The 18,987-nt window shown below is 39.7% G+C and overlaps 2 protein-coding genes across 5 annotated transcripts in view; one reads left to right on the forward strand and one right to left on the reverse strand.

Moving 5' to 3' along the window:
* The window catches only part of gsk3ba (glycogen synthase kinase 3 beta, genome duplicate a), a 38,097-nt gene extending 29,518 nt beyond the window's left edge, over positions 1–8,579 (forward strand). The window contains exons 6-11 of one of the 4 annotated variants that reach the window (XM_020659423.3): positions 962–1,068; positions 1,228–1,325; positions 1,446–1,553; positions 3,649–3,835; positions 4,461–4,559; positions 5,450–8,579. In XM_020659423.3, the coding sequence (XP_020515079.1) occupies positions 962–1,068; positions 1,228–1,325; positions 1,446–1,553; positions 3,649–3,835; positions 4,461–4,559; positions 5,450–5,520 (670 nt within the window). In that variant the 3' untranslated portion in view covers positions 5,521–8,579. The remainder of the gene's footprint in view (positions 1–961; positions 1,069–1,227; positions 1,326–1,445; positions 1,554–3,648; positions 3,836–4,460; positions 4,560–5,449) is intronic. The other 3 variants (XM_020659424.3, XM_065961841.1, XM_065961840.1) reach the window with 3 other exon arrangements.
* A 141-nt stretch (positions 8,580–8,720) lies between these two features.
* Positions 8,721–16,199, reverse strand: cfap91 (cilia and flagella associated protein 91). The gene is made up of 17 exons (XM_065961838.1): positions 16,036–16,199; positions 15,849–15,925; positions 14,550–14,707; positions 14,331–14,411; positions 13,853–13,909; positions 13,592–13,770; positions 13,227–13,404; positions 12,234–12,391; positions 11,970–12,122; positions 11,739–11,878; positions 11,181–11,282; positions 10,314–10,385; positions 10,068–10,214; positions 9,762–9,983; positions 9,313–9,461; positions 9,123–9,214; positions 8,721–9,017 (listed from the first exon to the last, which is right to left on the reverse strand). Exons 1-17 carry the CDS (start codon positions 16,121–16,123, stop codon positions 8,812–8,814), a joined length of 2,259 nt encoding a protein of 752 aa, XP_065817910.1. The 5' UTR covers positions 16,124–16,199; the 3' UTR covers positions 8,721–8,811.
* Between the last annotated feature and the right edge of the window lie 2,788 nt (positions 16,200–18,987).

Raw genomic sequence — 18,987 nt, forward strand, 5'->3', positions numbered from 1 at the left:
TGTTTCAACACATTCTCTCTCACGTGGGCTGGGTTTTTTTTTTTGTTGTTTTTTTCCCGCATGTTCAGGACTGTTCGATATTTTGTTCATCAAACCTGCTTCACTGTCTTGCTGAGGACATAACGCTCGTGCCAGCAGCTTGTTAAGCTAACTAAGCTAAGGGGAAAGAAGAGGAGATAACTGATGAATAAACTCATGGTGACAACTTCAAAGTCGTGTTCATAACCGTAGACAGCTTTGGTTGCAGACTTTACAAGATTTCACTGATTTATTAACCTTCATATTATTGCAAAAGGGTTGCAACTTCTTTTTTTCAATTTTCTTACTTTGAGAGTTTTTAAAAATTCTTAGAAGATTTTTTTTTAAACCACCATACTTTTAATAAACTAAGATTGAAGCATATTTGAATACAGAAACATATTGAACAATCTGAGATGTAGGTAGAACCAGATATCTTTTAATTGATGTAGTTTTTAGGTGAGTACATCAGTTCCTCATATTGCTGAGCAGACTTAACGTGAGGACAGTGAACACATCACGATGAGTGACTATAGTCTGCATGTTTAGAGGGGTGGATACAAGCACGTCTAACTACTCCTTTAAAGAGTGTATTGTGGTTTGATCATTTTCAATTTTCACCAATGAACCAAAACGGTTTCCATATTGACTTTCTAATAGTGGACGGTTGTTTTGTAGTTTTCTTCAAAAAAAACATCAGAATCAGATTTATTGTCCAGGTATTCTTAAACACACAAGGAATTTAACTTTGGTGAACAACATTAAATATCAACAATAAACACAAAAATAAGCAAAGACTTATATGATACAAGGATAAATAGGATAATATAAGATAATAGTGCATGTTAGAAACTTTTTCCATAGGTGTGTATTTCTTCTTCTGTTGCTCTAAAAGCAGCAGAGTATGGTGGTGATAATTGTGTGCTTTTGATTTTGCGTGCAGTGCTAAGCAGCTGGTCCGAGGAGAGCCCAACGTGTCGTACATCTGCTCTCGCTACTATCGAGCTCCTGAGCTCATCTTCGGTGCGACCGACTACACCTCCAGCATAGGTACGCCGCCTGCAGCTGTAACAAGCCCACCTTTAACTCCTCATCCACTCAGTCAGCTAAATAACAATCCTGTTTAATGTTTTTATCATCAAAAGGTTTGTCTGATGTTTGTCCAGGTTGTTAATTATCTTCTTCATGTTTTCTGTCTCTTCCTGTTAGACGTGTGGTCAGCTGGCTGTGTGCTGGCAGAGCTGTTGCTAGGACAACCAATCTTCCCCGGTGACAGCGGCGTGGATCAATTGGTTGAAATTATCAAGGTGATCACCGGCGGGGGGAAAAAAAGTCTTCACAAACTTCTTTTTTAACTGCAAACAAGTAAATAGAGAATGAAGCTAACGAGCTACATGTGGGTGTCGTCTGTCCTCTCCCCCCTGCAGGTTCTTGGCACCCCGACTCGAGAGCAAATCAGGGAGATGAACCCCAACTACACCGAGTTCAAGTTCCCCCAGATTAAGGCACATCCTTGGACTAAGGTGAGTCAACAGGTACAAAAAGACCCTTTTTTCTTTTCTAAGATCCACAGCATCTCTTGTCTCCATGCTTGTGTTTTTTGTCACACTGTAGTCACATGACGCCGCTTCACCGCCATCCAACCTCATCTCCATCTGTCAGAGCTGCATGAGACGCTAGCTGCCCCACGTCAGGGCAGACAGTGATTTGTGTCTTTTTAGGAATGCAAAGAGAACTGCTGTTACACTCACATTGATGTTAATGGACACCAGTTTGGAGATCAACATGAAGATTTAAAAACACTCCAAATAGTGTCGTTTAATCTGGAAATGTCTTAAAAACTCAAAACGTGTTTGGACTTTAATAATAATAATAATCTTTATTTATAGAGCACTTTTCAGAAACAAGTTACAAAGTGCTTTACAAGGACAGCAAATCTAAAAACAGGCAGGTCATAGAATAATAAACAGCAAGATTAAGGAATAAAAATCACTTGAAGATATAAAATCCCTTTTTTAAAAGAACTGTAGAATACAGAATCTTTTAAAGGAAGTGAAAATAGTAACAATTTAAAATCAACAAAAATCAGGAAAGGCTCGCCGGAAAAAGTGTGTCTTAAGAAGAGACTTAAAAGAGATGAGTGATTCGGCCGACCTGATCTCCTCGGGCAGGTCGTTCCAGGGTCTTGGAGCCCAAACGGAAAATGCTCTATCCCCCTTTTGTTTTTAATTTTGCATTTGGAACCACCAGGAGACCTCTGCCCCCGAGGATCTCAATGTGCTGCGTGGGTTTAGGCCACGGAGAGCTTTAAAAGTAATCAGTAAAATCTTAAAATGAATTGTAAAACACGCAGGGAGCCGCGGTGTAGAGTGATGTCCTCATGCTTTCTGGTTCTGGTTTAAAGTCTGGCAGCTGAGTTCTGATCCAACTGCAGTCCAGCCATAGATTTTTTTGTTCAGTTAAGTAAAAAGGCTTTTACAACAGTCAAGACGTGATGAGATAAGAGCATGTAAAATCCCCTCTGTGTCTTTACTTCCTGACAGTAAGTTGGTCAGGCTGTTTGAATTTTTACATTTTCCAGGAAGATTAAACAGAGCTGGTGATTTGACATTGCATCACTTTTTCTTTTTTTTCCACATTTGGCAGATTATTTGTAACTGGCTTTAACATGTTCTATGGGTTTGTAAAGTATGTTGAACCCTGTGTCATCTCATTTGAAGCTCTGGAACAACAAACTGATCAAACAGTCCATCAGGTCAGCAGTTTCAATATTTCTAACAGGTGGAGCGAACTCTCCTACTAGCTTCCTCTCATCAGTCCCACCCACTGCACCTTCATTGGATAACACACTCGCCCAATCAGCAGGCAGCAGCAGCAGGTCTTCCTGTTGGCGTCTCAAGCGCCCTCCTGTGGTTGCTCTCTGCAACTGCGTGCAGAACCAAAAGTACTTTGGACTATTGCAGCAAATCCCTGCATACAAACTAAAACACTCAGAGGGGTTTCACTGTTCACTGAAGGTAACTTAGAGCAGTGATTCTCCAAGTGGGGTCCCAGGACCCCCAGGGGTCTGCGAAACCATAGCTTGGGGCTCCACGGAATAATTTACAAACAATTGTAGAAGTGTGCTATTTCATTGAAAAATCATAACTACAAACTGGGAACTCTTGCTCCAATAAAATCAGCTGTTTTGTCCAATACTCCCGCCCACTTTAGTTTTAAATTCTGATATGATCGAGACATGTCGGTCACTTCATAGTGAGAAACGATAAAAAAACTCAAAACAAAAAAACACCTCGGCGCAACATTTTCTCAAAGTTTATCAAATGAATTACTTAAACTTATATACGTATATTAACTAAGTATAAATGTAGCCTTATTCTATTGTTGCAAAGTACTACATAGTACATTATTACATAGTATTAATATATGCTAATCAACGACAAGATCCTTGGAAAAAGGGGTTCATGGTCTAAAAAAGTTTGAGAACCCCTGACTTAGAGAGACACAAGTTCATTTTGTGTGTTTGTTTGTTTGTTCATCAACAAAATTAAATTGTCTCTTTTGTTTTTAAAAATCTCCTGTAATCACTCCCGTCTGCCTGTCCGTCTTTTTGTCTTAACTTGTGTTCAGGTGTTCAGGCCGCGCACGCCTCCGGAGGCCATCGCTCTGTGTTCCCGCCTCCTGGAGTACACGCCCACGGCCCGCCTCACTCCTCTAGAGGCCTGCGCACACTCCTTCTTCGACGAGCTGCGCGACCCCAACGTCAAACTGCCCAACGGGAGAGAGAAGCCCTCGCTTTTCAATTTCACCACCCAGGGTACGCAACGTGGAAGTCATGCACAGAAAACAACCTTTTTCACCCTGCAGAAATAATTTACCAACATGTTCACAACAACACATTCATTTCTCATGAGAGCTACTTCATAGAGAGGATTCTCACCCCTCCCCCTGACTCACTCAAATGTACTGGACTTCCAGAGTCTGAAACCAGAGGCAAACCTAAAATAAATCAAAGTGTCATAAGGCTTTTTGAAGACTGCGTTTAACAATCTAAAAAATCATATCAAGCAAGTTGAGTTTATTTATGTTAGCACATTTCCACAACAAGGCAATTCAAAGTGCTTCACACAAGACATCAAAAAGAGGATAGAAAATTAAAAAATCACTGAAATGATTAAATCTGAAAATATGTTCAAATGAAATTAATTGAAATAAAAAAGTAAAAATATAAATAATAAAGTTTTTTAGCTTTCGCTGAAAAACTTTTCAAGCACAAAAAAAAAAAGCTCAAACAAGAACAGAAAAAAAATTCTGAGACAAGTTTTTTTAAAGAGTTAAAAGTTACAGTGCAGAGTTAAAGTTTAGCGACATCCTGCTATCCATCCAAGAATTACAGTTAACGACTAAACACCTTTTTTTTTTCTTTTTTTTTTGTCATTCAGAGTTATCCAGTAATCCCTCTCTGGCCTCCATACTCATCCCTGCCCACGCCCGCAGTCAGGCCGCAGCCTCCACCCCAACCAACGCATCTGCCACCACAGGTTAGAGACATGCTTCAATCTTTCTTTTTTTTTACCCCATAAGCGTTTATTATTGTCACTTTTTGTTGCTGCTTTTAACGGACACAACAGATGAAATGTTTCTTAGATGAACGGGTATCATAAGTGAAGTTCAAGTTAAAGCTCTCTGGTTTTGGACAAACTGCTACATAGAACCCTTCAACTAAGAAGCAAAGTGAGCAATAAAGCTGCTGTTTCCATAAGATTGCATCATACCAGCTCATCTGCATGCATTTTACACCTGGAAGTTTTCAGGTACATCTGGAGACTGTTGGTCACCGAGCAGCTTCACATTGGTGTTAGAGGTTTATTATAAGACTTGATTCATTTTAGAAACTGAGCATGATCCATTCATCTCCCTGATGATGCTCTGAAAGTCATCTGTAAGGATTCTCTCTCTCTCTCTCTCTCTCTCTCTCTCTCTCTCTCTGTCTCTGTCTCTGTCTCTCTCTCTCTGTCTCTGTCTCTCTCTCTGTCTCTGTCTCTGTCTCTCTCTCTCTCTCTCTCTGTCTCTCTCTCTCTCTCTGTCTCTCTGTCTCTGTCTCTGTCTCTGTCTCTCTCTCTCTGTCTCTGTCTCTCTCTCTGTCTCTGTCTCTGTCTCTCTCTCTGTCTCTGTCTCTCTCTCTCTCTCTCTCTCTGTCTCTCTCTCTCTCTCTCTCTGTCTCTCTCTCTCTCTCTCTCTCTCTGTCTCTGTCTCTGTCTCTCTGTCTCTCTCTCTCTCTGTCTCTGTCTCTCTCTCTCTGTCTCTCTCTCTCTCTCTCTCTGTCTCTGTCTCTCTCTCTGTCTCTCTCTCTCTCTGTCTCTCTCTCTCTTTGTATATCTCATAACAAACCCTCATGATGACATCACAGTTTTTATCTTCCTGTCCACAGATGGCAGCAGCACAGAACGAGGTCCCAGCACCACCACCGCCTCCGCCTCAGCCTCCAACTCCACCTCTTGAGTCCGCAGACCGCCCACCACACCCGCCCCGGTCTCAGCCCCAGCCCCCAAAGGCCTCTCCATTGCCCCCGGGCGGGGGGAGGGGGGGGGCTGAGCTCCGCTCCGCTCAGCGCTGCTCTGCCCTGCTCCGCTCCCTGACACAGCAGCGGAGCGATGCTGATGCAGTCCGGGTTCAACAGCTAGCCAACAGCCCCACACCACGACCATAAACCAAGCCCCCCTCATCTGTCCCTTTTTACCCCCCCCCCCCCCATCCCCCCCATCCGACTGGCTCCTTTTCATCCAGCTGTTCGAACTCTACTCCATCTCTCTGCGCCCTCTCGACGGGGAAGTGAAGCGCAGGGCCCGAGGTGTCGTCGACTGTACTCTTGATTAAAGTACACTGTACATGTATACACAATGCTAGCCTGCTAATGTTTGTAAGAGGACAATCTGTAGAAAAAGTCCTAAGCTGTCCCCCCCCCACTCCCCTCCCCCTCAGCCCTCTCTTTTCCTGTCCTCCTCCATTTTTCTGCAAACTCATCCTTCGATCTCAGACCCCCGCGTCCCCCCTCCCCCCCACTCTTCACCTCGCCCCCTTCAGGGGTATCCTCCTCCTGTAGTGCATGGCCTGAGTATGGTTAGGATCACCCGGGGGGGGGGTCTCCCGCCCTCTCAATTCCACTTCCACAGACAAGGCATGAGGCTCACGCACGGGTATACACACACACACACACACACTCAAACACACACACACATGGATGCATGATGACCCTGATGTATGTGGAAAGAAGAAGAAGAAGAAGAAGTAGTCCCACCGATGACGAGGGGGGGTTAGAGGTGGGGTTAAAGTTTTTTTTTTTTGTTTTTTTTTTTTTCTTTGCCTGGGGTTGTTTTTTTAAACGGTTAGCTGCCGTTTTACTCGACCTTATCTTAAAGTTTATTTTTTTTTTACTCCCCGGGCAGATGTTTTTTTTCCTTTCTTGGATTGCCATGTTCGATGGATGTGACATGTATCTTGGTCCTGTGTGCTTGTATAATATATACATACAATACAAAACAAACATGCATTCATACACAGTTTATATATTACTTTTCCTTATGTATAAAAAGTATATATATAGATATATGTATATTAACTACAATGGTTCAGAAATCATTTATGGTGAGCTCATATCCGGCAGAGCAGCGGCAATATTTGCTGCTGCCTAAAGACAATAGATTTATAGAAGGTGGTGTTTTTGTTTTTGCTGGAGTGTGTTTAGATTCCAGCACTCTCTCTCTTCCCCTCTCCTCCTGTGTTGTCTGTGATATGGCTGTAGATGGATTTAGGGCATTGCTCTATTCTCTGTCTTTGTACCGCAGTGTTTCTGTGACAGTGCAGCGTCTAGACAAACATCTTCCCCCTCTCTCTGTCCGTCTCTGATTTTTCACTTTTTTTCTTTTCCTCGACATCCCCGAGAAGTTTTCGACGGCAGCGGCGGGTCTTTCATTCGTCGTCGACTCTCTCTCGCGTCGTTGTGACCACTGACTGAAGTGTTAGGCTTAGCCTCCTCCTTCCTGCTCCACCTGCCGCACATAGAGCCACTCGGTACAGTCTGTCAAAGGGTCTTATTTAACACAGAATACTCAACGTCTAGAAAAAAGGAATGAAAAGAAGAAAAAAAGCTGAATTTGTATATATACAGTATAAATGCTCCTCACCAAAATTCTGAATTCTATGGGTTTTTTTATGTTGTTTTTTTTTTCCATGTTGTGTTCAAGGTATGTTGTATATATGCAGACCCGTTTACTGTTCATGAGCAAAAACAAAGACGAGAAAGTGTAGGGGGAAAAAGTAAAACGATAAAAAAAAAAAGAAAAAAAAAAAGAGAATCAGGACAAAAACTGATGTTGATGGATATTGTAGATGATGAGCTTTATCCAGCCATATGTTCAATCTTACCTGTACAGTACAGTAGATGACAGCTGTATTATTGTAACAAGAACTAGTCATGTATAGTGTAACTATAGTTTGGAGTGCCTTTGCTTTCATACACCTTCGCCTTGTTTCCCTCCCTCAGCCCCCCTGTCATCAAACCTCCACCCTCCTCCCTCCCCCCCACCCGCCTTTAAACTGTGACTCTCCCTTTGGTGCTGTTGAATGTCCTGCTGTCTTGAGACACGCTCCGCCCCTCTTTTCTCTTTTTCATTGCACACTTTAATGTAAACTACAGACTTTGTTCATTGGAAGGATATTCTCCTTTAACTGAAGTGTTGATTTCAGATGTTTAAATCTTAAGACACAAGTGCGCGCACAAACATGTAAAACACAACAGTCCTGGCACAGACTCCGGGGAATGAAGTGGGTCGGGTAGCGGGAGATGTTTTAGATGGCAGCAGGGTTTTTCTAAAGACCTCATGTACTGTTTTTATATATATATATATATATATATATATATATATATATATATATATAAACAGTATGGTTTCTGTATTACTCAGTGTTGGTTCTGTTACCAAAGCCAAACTAAGATGTAGTTGTGATGAGCCATCCTCAGGCAGCTCCTTGTCTCTCTTAACTTGTCCCCCCCCTCCCCCCTTTCCCGTCTGTGTATTCAGGTGGATCTTCAGTAGCACCTAAGGGGGTCTGAGTCATGTAGCCTCTTGTCCCGTTTCCGGCTTGCTGTAATTTTTGCATTCATGAACATGTTGCTACCACCAGACAGTTAAGACCACCTCACCTCACCCTCAACCCCAGATTCCAGTTCAATAAAAACACAACAAAGTTACCAAAAAAAAGAAGGCAAACAAGTATATATGCTAGTGTGACATTTAACACTAGCATATATATGCTAACTGGGGGTTAAATAAAAAGAAAAATCACAGAAAATACTACGAAAAACATCCTGTGTAACAGTACTACTACTTGAATGCCTCTGTTTGTGACTGAATTTATTTTTCTTTTCTTTTTTGTTTGTTTTGTTCTGTGAAGGTATGCTAAATGTGCACCTCTGTAAATATTCCCTCTGCGTGCTCTGAGGAATAGTTCCCTGGTACTGTAATTTGCATTAAATAAAGAGTAGGATAGCCTGGAAATGATCAAGCGCTTTGTCTGTTACATCTATTTTTTTTAGTGTGCCGTCGTCTCTTTACGTTGATTTAAAAAAAACAAAAAAAACGTGAGCTTGTAGTAGAAATTAAGTTAAGTACAGCCAAAAGTCTTTACAAAATCAACCCAAATCCCATTACTACCAAGCTTTAATTATATAAAAGAACAATAATTGAGATATCAGACTGTATCTTAGACTTTTTGTGTATTTGTAGTTTTTCATCACTCAGTGTGTTCTTGCTTTTCTTCTTTGCCCTGCTCCGGTTCCACTCGGTGGATCATCTCCTCCAAGATTTGATTGGAGGCTCTTTCAGATGGACAGGTGAGCTGTGAGGCCCCTTGAATACTAGGAAGGAATCCAGAGTGCTCTGCGGTCCCCTGAATGAGACTCCGAGCTGCCTGCAGGTGTCTGAGCTGCCTCTGGTGCACTTTGGAGAGAGAAAGCAAAACGGTTAGATCAGTGAGTGAGGTCTCCTAAATTTAAACTGTATTTTAATTCTCTATTTTTGTTAAGGGCATTTCATTTCCCAAACCTCTTCTCCTGACGGTGATCTTCTCGACCTCTGGAATCAGGAAACTGTACACCAACTCTGACACGATCTCCTCAGACTGAAGATTGTTCAAGCTGCTCACAAACACACACAAGATATTTGTTTATGCTTAGGCTTCAATTTCTATTCAATTCAAAAAAAGCCTGAGCAGACGTGATGAGGTATCCATTACCTTTCCTCCATGGCATAAGCGATATCGTTGACCTCCTTTGCCCTCCTGTGGATCTCCTCTCTGGCCTGCTGGTCAGCTGTCTGCTCCACGGTTTCTAAGATGATGTCCTCCAGATACAGATCCAAAGTTTCCTGGTGGACCTGCACCACCTTGGACAAACACACACAAGCTGCAGTTTAATCAGAATCAGAATCAGAATCAGAATCGGAGTTTATTGCCAAGTACATTTACACATAAAGGAATTTGACTTGGTGTATTGGTGCTAAACAATTAACAAGGAAATAAAGCAGAACTAACAACAACTTAAATAATACAGAATAAGAAGCTATTACAATATATAAAATAGAATTAAAAAATGTAAAATAAAAAACACAAAATGTACAAAAGTTATTCACCAGGAACGTCTATTATCTTAAAGCCACTTCCTTAAATCGGTACATGTTACACACTTGTCTGAAGATCTCGTCTTCTTCTCTGCGTCTGCGCTCCTCCACCTGTCTCCTCCCGCTCTCCTCAGCCTCTCGCAGGCGGCGATCTCTCTCGGCCAATAGTGTGAAGGCGTGGATCCTGCGCTCCTCCTGGAGATGAATCAGATCTTTGGACAAGGTGTTGAACAGGTGTTCCAGCTCTGCACCCACCGCTCCGGCCTGAGACGCCGACTCCCAAGAGGTCTGGGAGAAGAAGAAAAGAGAGAGAGGGGAAATAAGATTTTGTACTTTGTAAAATGCTGTTAAGTATCGTGTCTTGAGTTTCACCTTATGTCTGAGTTTGTCTCGCTGCTGTTTCTGGGTCAGTATTCGCTCTTTGTCTGCTTTCTGTGACTCCTGCTCCTCTGCCTGCAGGGCGTTGACGCTTCTCAGTTCCTGGATGAGGTCAAGATGATTCTCTTTGCCTGTGAACATCTGCACCGCAACAATTAAGCCAGATCAACATCCTACTAGAAACTGTACAGGCATAAAAAAAAATCAAACATGGAGACACACACACGCATAAGTTCAGACCTCATATTGGACACTTCTCCCTCGCAGTAGTCTCTGCAAATGGATTACTGCGAGCTCCGTCTCCTCGTCTCCCTGATAAGAAAATAAAGATCAATCAACAAATAACCTTTCCAATAAGGGTAGGATGAACATGTTCGAGTAATAATAATGATAATAATAACTTTATTTCTATAGCACCTTTTAAAAACACAGGTTTACAAAGTGCTTTGACAAACAGCAAAAACAAGAACAAACTAAAGCAAACACAGAAGAACATAAACAACAACAAGAACAAAACAAATACAAAATACTAAAAATAATTCAATACAATTCAACAGAAAAGAACCCAAAGTGCACGATACCCAACAGACATATAGAACCAGACCATCAGAAGAACCATCACAAGAACCATCACAAGAACCATCACAATAACCATCATAAGAACCATCATAAGAACCATCACAAGAACCATCACAAGAACCATCACAAGAACCATCACAATAACCATCACAAGAACCATCACAAGAACCATCATAAGAACCATCACAAGAACCCAACAACACGAGCTGAGACCAAGAGGAGCAAAGATTTAAAAAGATGTAAGAAACTAAAAGAGATAAAAGAAAATCAAAAGAGAACAGCAATAAGAAGGTAAGAGCAGGAAAAGAAATAGAAACAAGTGAATAAATTATCAAAAAAATAATAATATTAATAAAAATCAAAAGTATATATACATAAAACATAAATAGACAAAGTAAGTAAGATGAAAAATGACCAAGTTAAAACACAAGAGGAGTTAAGATAAGAGCATAAATAAAAGAACAGTAAGAAGTAAAAGAAGATAAAAATAGTAAAACCAGTGTCAGTTTGTTTCACACATCAGCTGACCTCTGTCGGCTCCATCACTCGGGGAGTGACAGGACGAGGAACAGACTTCTCCTTCATCAGAAGAAAACGAAGGTAATTCTCTTGCTTCTCCTCCCTCTGTGCCTACAAAGTCAGAATTGATGACACATATGTAAATCGAACTTGAGTCATAAAGAGTCATTGAGTCTTTAAATAATGATTTGAAGGGTTGTGTTCAGATATTTCACTTTAAGAAAATGTATAAGAACAAAGTTATCAGACTGTATGAAATTTGCAGTTAGTGTGTTTTGTGTGTTTTCCTTCTAATTTCTGAGGAAGTGAAGACTGAATTGTCAGATTTGTTTTATGTTGATATTCATTCATTGATTGTAATTTGGACAGACCAGACATTTATTGTTTTGCTTTTTGAGTAAGGGGGCAGGCAAAAACAAGATGTATTCTTCTCCCTGCTCCTTTCTGTACATGGGATAAAGTGTGAATCGTTTTTTTTTTTTTTTTTTTCTGTTGTGTGTTTTGACATGTACGGAACAAATAAATTCAAAGAAATATTCTTAAGAAAGACATTTTGTTCTGCTTTACCTTGTATTTCTGCGTCAGTTTAACCGCTTTGCTCACTGAGGACTTGATCGCTTCCTTGGTGGTTTTGACTTTAGGTTTTGATCTCGTCACCTGTGGCTTGAGGGCTGAAGCGTAAAGTCCTGCTTCTAGCTCTTGCAAGCCTTTGAATCACAAAATTGAACATGATTTTAAACAAAGGAAGCTGTTGTGGTATAACGAGCTGTGAATGCTGTGTTGTATTTAAATCCAGACCTTCATATGTGTCCAAGTAGAAGCTTTTTAACTCATTGTTGCAGGTGGAGGTACGAGGAGCATACGTCTGAGAACCTGAAAAGCTTTTGACAGTTGCACGTTGCTCTCGCCTCCCTTCCAGATTTCTCCTCTTGGCTTCCAGTTTTCTCATCGCTACAGACAGAAAGATAAGGATACTTTAATAAAATGAGTAAACAAAGCCTTAGTTAATACATTTATGATCTCATTTGTATTGTATAATAGAAGAGGAGGCGGATGTCTTACACCTGAGGTAGTCCTTGTGGATCTTGTTCAGCTTGGCCTCCTTTTCTTTTAGGTGCTTAGAATGTATCTGGTTCAGTCTCTCACTTGTGATCTCTTTCTGGGTCTCGTCTCGCTGCTTCACGAGGTCCTTCAGCACAGCGAGACGAGCCTCCTGCAACCTGGCCAAGCACCACAGAAACAGAGGTTTTTGCATAGTACTGACAGCAGTAATATTAAGTTATTCAGGATTGCTTTATAAGCCCATCAATATATATATATGTTGAACATGTTCTTTTCAGTAAGAAATATATCAGCCAAAGCATTGTATGTTTAAAAAAAAAAATATTACAAAATTCTGGCCAAACTTATGTGCCAGCATTTACCCACTTTGTCCACTTGGGGGCAGAAAAAACAAGCTTTGACCCCAACACTTACTTAGTCAGAGGAACATTTTATACAAGTTTATTACCAGTGACCATTTACATATAAAAATGTGATCTTTCTGAAGTAAAACCAATAATCAACATAGCTTCTTAAAGCTGTTATATTTTACATTTTAACATTTTCAGAACACAGTACATACAGCCGCACAAGTTCTGGGACCTTATTGTAAGCTTTAGGGTAGTTTTCATCGGAGGAGGCTTAAGATGAAATGAATCTTGGACAAGAGGAGGAGTCTTAAACGACAGCACCAACAAGTTTTAGGTACGTGTGTGGTTACGTTTTGTATTTATGTAGTATATTACACTTTATGTGTACTGTGTGCATGTCTGTGTTAAACTGAATATTCTGACTACATTTTTGTCAAAACTGCAGCTCTCAGCTGATCTTTTTTTTAAAATCTATATTGTGGTATCAATCTATTTTTTGTACATTTTTTTTTTTTTTTTAATTTAAATTGTGTACTGTGTTCACTTTTTGTTTGTAATCTTTGCTCTTTGCTGCTGTAACACCGTAAATGTCCCCGTTGTGGGATAAATAAAGGATTATCTTATCTTATCCAGTTAGACTAACTTCTTGATTTCCCCTTCTCTGAACTCCCACACTTCAGCCTCCATCCCTTCCATCATGCGTCTCCTTTTGTCCAGCTGACTGATGTCATCCAATGGAGGAAGTGAGGCCTCCCAAACTCGTCTGGCACGGGCCCGCTGTATCATCTCCACCTCTGCCAGCCCTGCAGGCAGACCTCGACCTGAAAAGGATTTTCATTCATCAGAGAAGGTTCTAATGTAATTATTAGAAGTGAAGGTTGGTATTGGTCTGTTAGAAGAGGTACAAGTAGACTAATAATCACCAAAAGGAAGAGTAGTCATGTCTAGACCAAGAAGACTTACAGAGAAGTCAGTAACTGGAGAAGAGAGTAATACTTGTTCATGTACCCCAGGTCAAAGCTGCCAGTCGCAGAAGCTCTGAGGGGGTTGTCCCGGGTCGTACCACATACTCAGGGCTGTACGGGTCTGTCTGTGATTCACTTTCCCTGTAGTCGGTCTGAACCCCCACAGTGCAGTGAGTGGGCTGTCGCTCAGCTTTCTTCAAACCAGTGGATTCAAATTCCCCTCTGAGAAGATGAAAAAAAAGACAATAAACCATTGGGCAGCAAAGTGGCACAGCTGGAATAGATGGGAATATGTTGAACTTACTTTGGCAAAGTGAAAAAAACATCTGGGGGAAGTTGCTGTAAGGAGTGGATCATGGGGCTAAAAGTAACACAGACACACACCATCAAAAACTTTTTCAGTATATAATGGAGAAACTATGGAAGCGATTAGTGATCAGAATTCAAATGATAAAGCTAATTTGAAAATTAAAATGCATTAACAGAAATGCTTTATCATTTTCAGAATATTATTTAACTCAAAAATAAAATGATGACTAATTTATCTAATTTGGATTTTAGTTTTCATCTTCAAAAATGCACATTCTTTGGCCAAATTAAAATGAAGAAGAAAATGACATTTGCTTTTTCATTTTCAAAAAATGCCCCGCTAAATTTGTATCATAATTCAAATGAAAAAGCTAATGTTAAAATGAAAATGCATTAACAGAAACAAGTTTTAATTTACAGAATATAGGTGCGTTATAGTCACAGTGTTAAGACTGCAGGCTGGCTAAACTAACCGTTTAAAATATTTCCAGCGGTCTGCTCCGGTCACATGGCAATCCTCCCTCGTCAGACATAACGTGTCGTTTTGGATAACCCTGTGAAGAAGGCAATCAAGAATCACAGCTACGTGCTCATAAGTACATACGGGACACAGTTTATAGTTATTATAAGTACTCAAGAACCTTGAGTTAAAACACTAAGTAACCACTGCAGATTATGAAAATGGTGTATACCCAGCCAGCTGCTGCAGTGCTTCTCTGCGCTGCTCTGTGTGGCCTCGCCAGCGACGATCAATAAAAGTAGGTACAGGGTCTGCAGAGTCCAGTTGAAAAGTATAGCGTGGGTGGTGATGCAGGTTACTGAACATGGACCCAAATTCAGGCACTCTCCTCTGACGAAGGCAGAGAGAAACACTTGTAAACAATCAAAAAAAATGTATAACACTGACTAAAGCCTAGGGCTGAAACGTGTTTGCTTCCTTCAGCTTCTGTTAACTTTATTATTAAAAGTGTAATAATTTATTGTGTTGCTGACATTTTTTTGCTATAGCAATCAATTGACAGTTACTCATCCTCACAGTAACAACTGAGAAAATACATGATTATTGTATATTAGTCATGGTTATGGGTCATGGTTATTGGTTATTAGTTATTGGTCATGGTTATTGGTTATTAGTTATTGGTCATGGTTATTGGTTATTGGTCATGGTTATTGGTCATGGTTATTGGTCATGGTTATTGGTTATGGGTCATGGTTATTGGTCATGGTTATTGGTTATTGGTCATGGTTATTGGTCATGGTTATTGGTCATGGTTATTGGTTATTGGTCATGGTTATTGGTCATGGTAATTGGTCATGGTTATTGGTCATGGTTATTGGTTATTGGTTATGGGTCATGGTTATTGGTTATTGGTCATGGTTATTGGTCATGGTTATTGGTTATTGGTCATGGTTATTGGTTATTGGTCATGGTTATTGGTCATGGTTATTGGTTATTGGTCATGGTTATTGGTTATTGGTTATGGGTCATGGTTATTGGTTATTGGTTATGGGTCATGGTTATTGGTTATTGGTTATGGGTCATGGTTATTGGTTATTGGTCATGGTTATTGGTCATGGTTATTGGTTATTGGTCATGGTTATTGGTTATTGGTTATTGGTCATGGTTATTGGTTATTGGTTATTGGTCATGGTTATTGGTCATGGTTATTGGTCATGGTTATTGGTCATGGTTATTGGATATTGGTCATGGTTATTGGTCATGGTTATTGGTTATTGGTCATGGTTATTGGTCATGGTTTGGCCGTGACTTGTTGTTAGTGGATGAGAGGTAAACAGAAATTGTGTGCAATCATTATTACAATTATTATAATTGTTCAAGTGAATATTTCAGCTATAAATGGAGGTTATGTTTCTAGATGGATTTACTAAGGATAACACAACAATCAAATATTTTTTATTCAACACATGTAATATTCTTACTTGCTATAAGAAAAAAAAACCTATAGAAACATAGGTTGGACATAACTTACAATTCGGTGCTTTGAGGCGTAGGCCTTGAGGCTGGACCTGGCATGGTCTACCTCGGATGACACTGTGTAAACTGGATCTGTGGCAAGAAACAAACAGTTATCATTACAGTCAACCAAATGAGCTAACGTTAAACAGTAACTTAGCAAATGTTAAAACGCAAACTCCCGTTTGGTTAAGTGTACTTACCATACAGGTAGTCATAAACTCGTTGCCTCATGACAACTTTGTGTTCTTCATGTTTCTTAGGAACTGTGTGAGTGACAGAAACGTTCATTTTCTTAATTTAAGTAGCCTTTAAAAGGTGTTTTTTTTACCCCCTTCAAGACTCTGACAGGCAGCGTTATCAAAGACCTCCGTTAACAGCGTTACCATGGTGACAGTAAACAGAACCGTTTGGAGGTGGGCGGGGCTTATTGCGATGAAGCTCCACGAATGAGGGACAAATACAAGTGTTTCTTTGATGAAACTGTGGTACTAGTCTTGATTTATGTTTGAATTAACGTATTCCTGTGTATTTTGCTGTTGTATGTTCATCCTCTGTAAGATTTTGAACAACATTTTTTTGTATGTTTTACATTTTTTAATAAAGACGGATAAAAAAAAAAAAGAATCTCCTCTGACGAAGGCAGAAAGAAACACTTGTAAACAATCAAAACATTTTATAACACTGACTAAAGCCTGGGAAACATGTTTGCTTCCTTCAGCTTCTGTTAACTTTATTATTAAAAGTGTAATAATTTATTGCGTTGCTGACAATTGACAGTTATTCATCCTCACAATAACAACTGAGAAAATACATGGTTATTATTGGATATTGATCATGGTTATTATTGGATATTGATCATGGTTATTGGTCATGGTTATTATTGGATATTGATCATGGTTATTGGTCATGGTTATTATTGGATATTGAAATAATATCGCGGCGTAAAAAGTGGTGTTTGATTGTCGGTTGTTGTTTTGAACCGAACACGTTCGGAAAGTGTAAATTTGGCACTTTGGGGCCGCCATACATTGTGACGTGTGCCTGGCTGAGGCTCATGGGTAACGTAGTTGTAAAAGCTCCCCCCCCGAACTAACACTTTGAAAGACTCAGGCCCTTTCCGAATTACATAACCACACAGATATCCATAGATAGACCTCCATAGACTCTCAATAATAGACATTTACGGAGAGGGGAGTGTAGCCTACTTCCGGAAAACTCGGTTCCGTCCATGATTTTTTATTTTTTTTTAAACCCGTCTTTATTGACAAATTTAAAACATACAAAAAAATGTTTATACAAAATCTTATAGAGGATGAAGATACAACAGCAAAATACACAGGAACAAGTTAATTCAAACACAAATCAAGACTAAGGGGGATTATATATAAAATAAATAAATAAAAATCTATCTTTTCCCAAAAGTATGATTTTGAGTATCAGGCAAATATAAGCAGACAACCGCCCCTCACTGTTTCTCAAGGCAACCTTGTAGGCCTACGCATAATAATGCTCTTACAGAAAGCCAGGGAAAATCAAATGTTGAATTGGTGGATCTAGTTGATCTCCTACACACAGCCAGCAGCCTTTGTAATGTGTTGCTGAGGTCAGGAGGTGAAGAGCATTAGCCTACAGACTGTACAACAGCAGCTGATGACAACAATAACAGTCCGTCCTTGACACTAAACTTATAAAACACCCATAAAACACTACCCACATGACCTGCTTCATTAGTATCATTGTATTATTGTATTATTATTTAGGTCAATATATATACATATATACTGTACACTCTATATATTTTTATTATATTATTATACTAGTCCATATTATATAACATTTCATTATATTACACTATATTGTTCATATTGCACTATATTATATTATATTATACTACATTATATTATATAACTGCACTCTGCATCACTGTGGTACAACACTGCCTCTCTTCTCTGCTGTTTACATTACTTGCTGCTAATTATCACACCAAGTCACTTTGATCACTTGTCACTTTATCTTTTCATTCTCTACAAATACTGTCTCAATTCTCAATTCCCCCCAGTTAACTTCATCATTCATTTTGTACTGTATATTTTTATTTTTATTTTTATTTATCTTATCTATTCTGTTTAATGTGTATTTTTGAGCTTTCTTGTCTGTGCTGCTGTAACGCCCGAATTTCCCCTCTGGGGATCAATAAAGTATTATCCTATCCTATACCTTATTCATGTCAATGGAATGATAGTTTTATTTAACTTGTACAAAGAGGTGTCAGTGTGAGTTTTAATTTTAATGTATGGTCAGCTGTCACTTCCTGTCTGATATGAAGAACGCATGAAGGCATTGCTCTATTTGGTACAACTGATCTGTATTTTCTTTGGCGTATTCAAATAAATTGTAGGTTTTAACTATTTTCTTCTGAACCCTTCAGGGCAGATTTTCTACCAAACAAGGTTAATTCTGACATCAACAGGAAGTTTGTGTTATCAAAGGGAAACAGTGCACACATAGGCCTATACACAAAATATGGCACTGAGACTGTGTCAGTCATCTTTTACATATTTTTCTTACCCTTTTCTAATTTGAGGAACAACAGCTGAGGAACCTTAGCATGTGGGAGATTTCTCAACTCTGTGGAAAAGATAGTTTAAGTGCTAAGCATGCCAGCTCACAGTCAGCTGAACTTCTCCTGCCTAAATGTCAAATAAACACCGTCTAATATTAGGAATTGTAGGAAAAGGAGAACAGTCTTGTGACGGATTACTGCGAAAAATGACTCCCTCAAAATAGTGTCATATCTGTTTTTGAAACAGTTCAACCCGAGGATTTTATTTTTCACTAGACATAGCAGTTTAACTGTTTTTTTCTGCAGCATGCAGGAAGAGTGAGCGTACACGAAACAATAAGAAAGGCTGAGTTTCTATCAGGCGGTTTAACGATAATGGATATTATCAGGATGCCTCGGTTCAAGTTGCCCACTTGCAAACCACAAACTCCACAGCGAGCTTGCACATCAAAACCACATTATATACCTCCAATAACTCTGAAATGAGTTGTCAGCTAATCTGTGACACACATAAATAAAAGTGGAGTCAGTGATACTGCCTATACACCCACATTAACATTTTAGAAACAGGACATGTTAGAAAGTCTTT

The sequence above is a fragment of the Labrus bergylta genome, chromosome 13, assembly GCF_963930695.1.
Source record: "Labrus bergylta chromosome 13, fLabBer1.1, whole genome shotgun sequence".
Classification (NCBI taxonomy): Eukaryota; Metazoa; Chordata; class Actinopteri; order Labriformes; family Labridae; genus Labrus; species Labrus bergylta.

What these genes read in the sequence shown, in the direction of transcription:
- cfap91 (XM_065961838.1), bottom strand. Translation starts at nt 16,123, where the DNA reads ATGAACGTTTCTGTCACTCACACAGTTCCTAAGAAACATGAAGAACAC. An exon ending in CTACTTGGACACATATGAAG is followed by an intron (nt 11,879 to 11,969) that starts GTCTGGATTTAA and finishes TGTGATTCAAAG; the next exon opens with GCTTGCAAGAGCTAGAAGCA. An exon ending in GCTTATGCCATGGAGGAAAG is followed by an intron (nt 9,215 to 9,312) that starts GTAATGGATACC and finishes GTTTGTGAGCAG; the next exon opens with CTTGAACAATCTTCAGTCTG.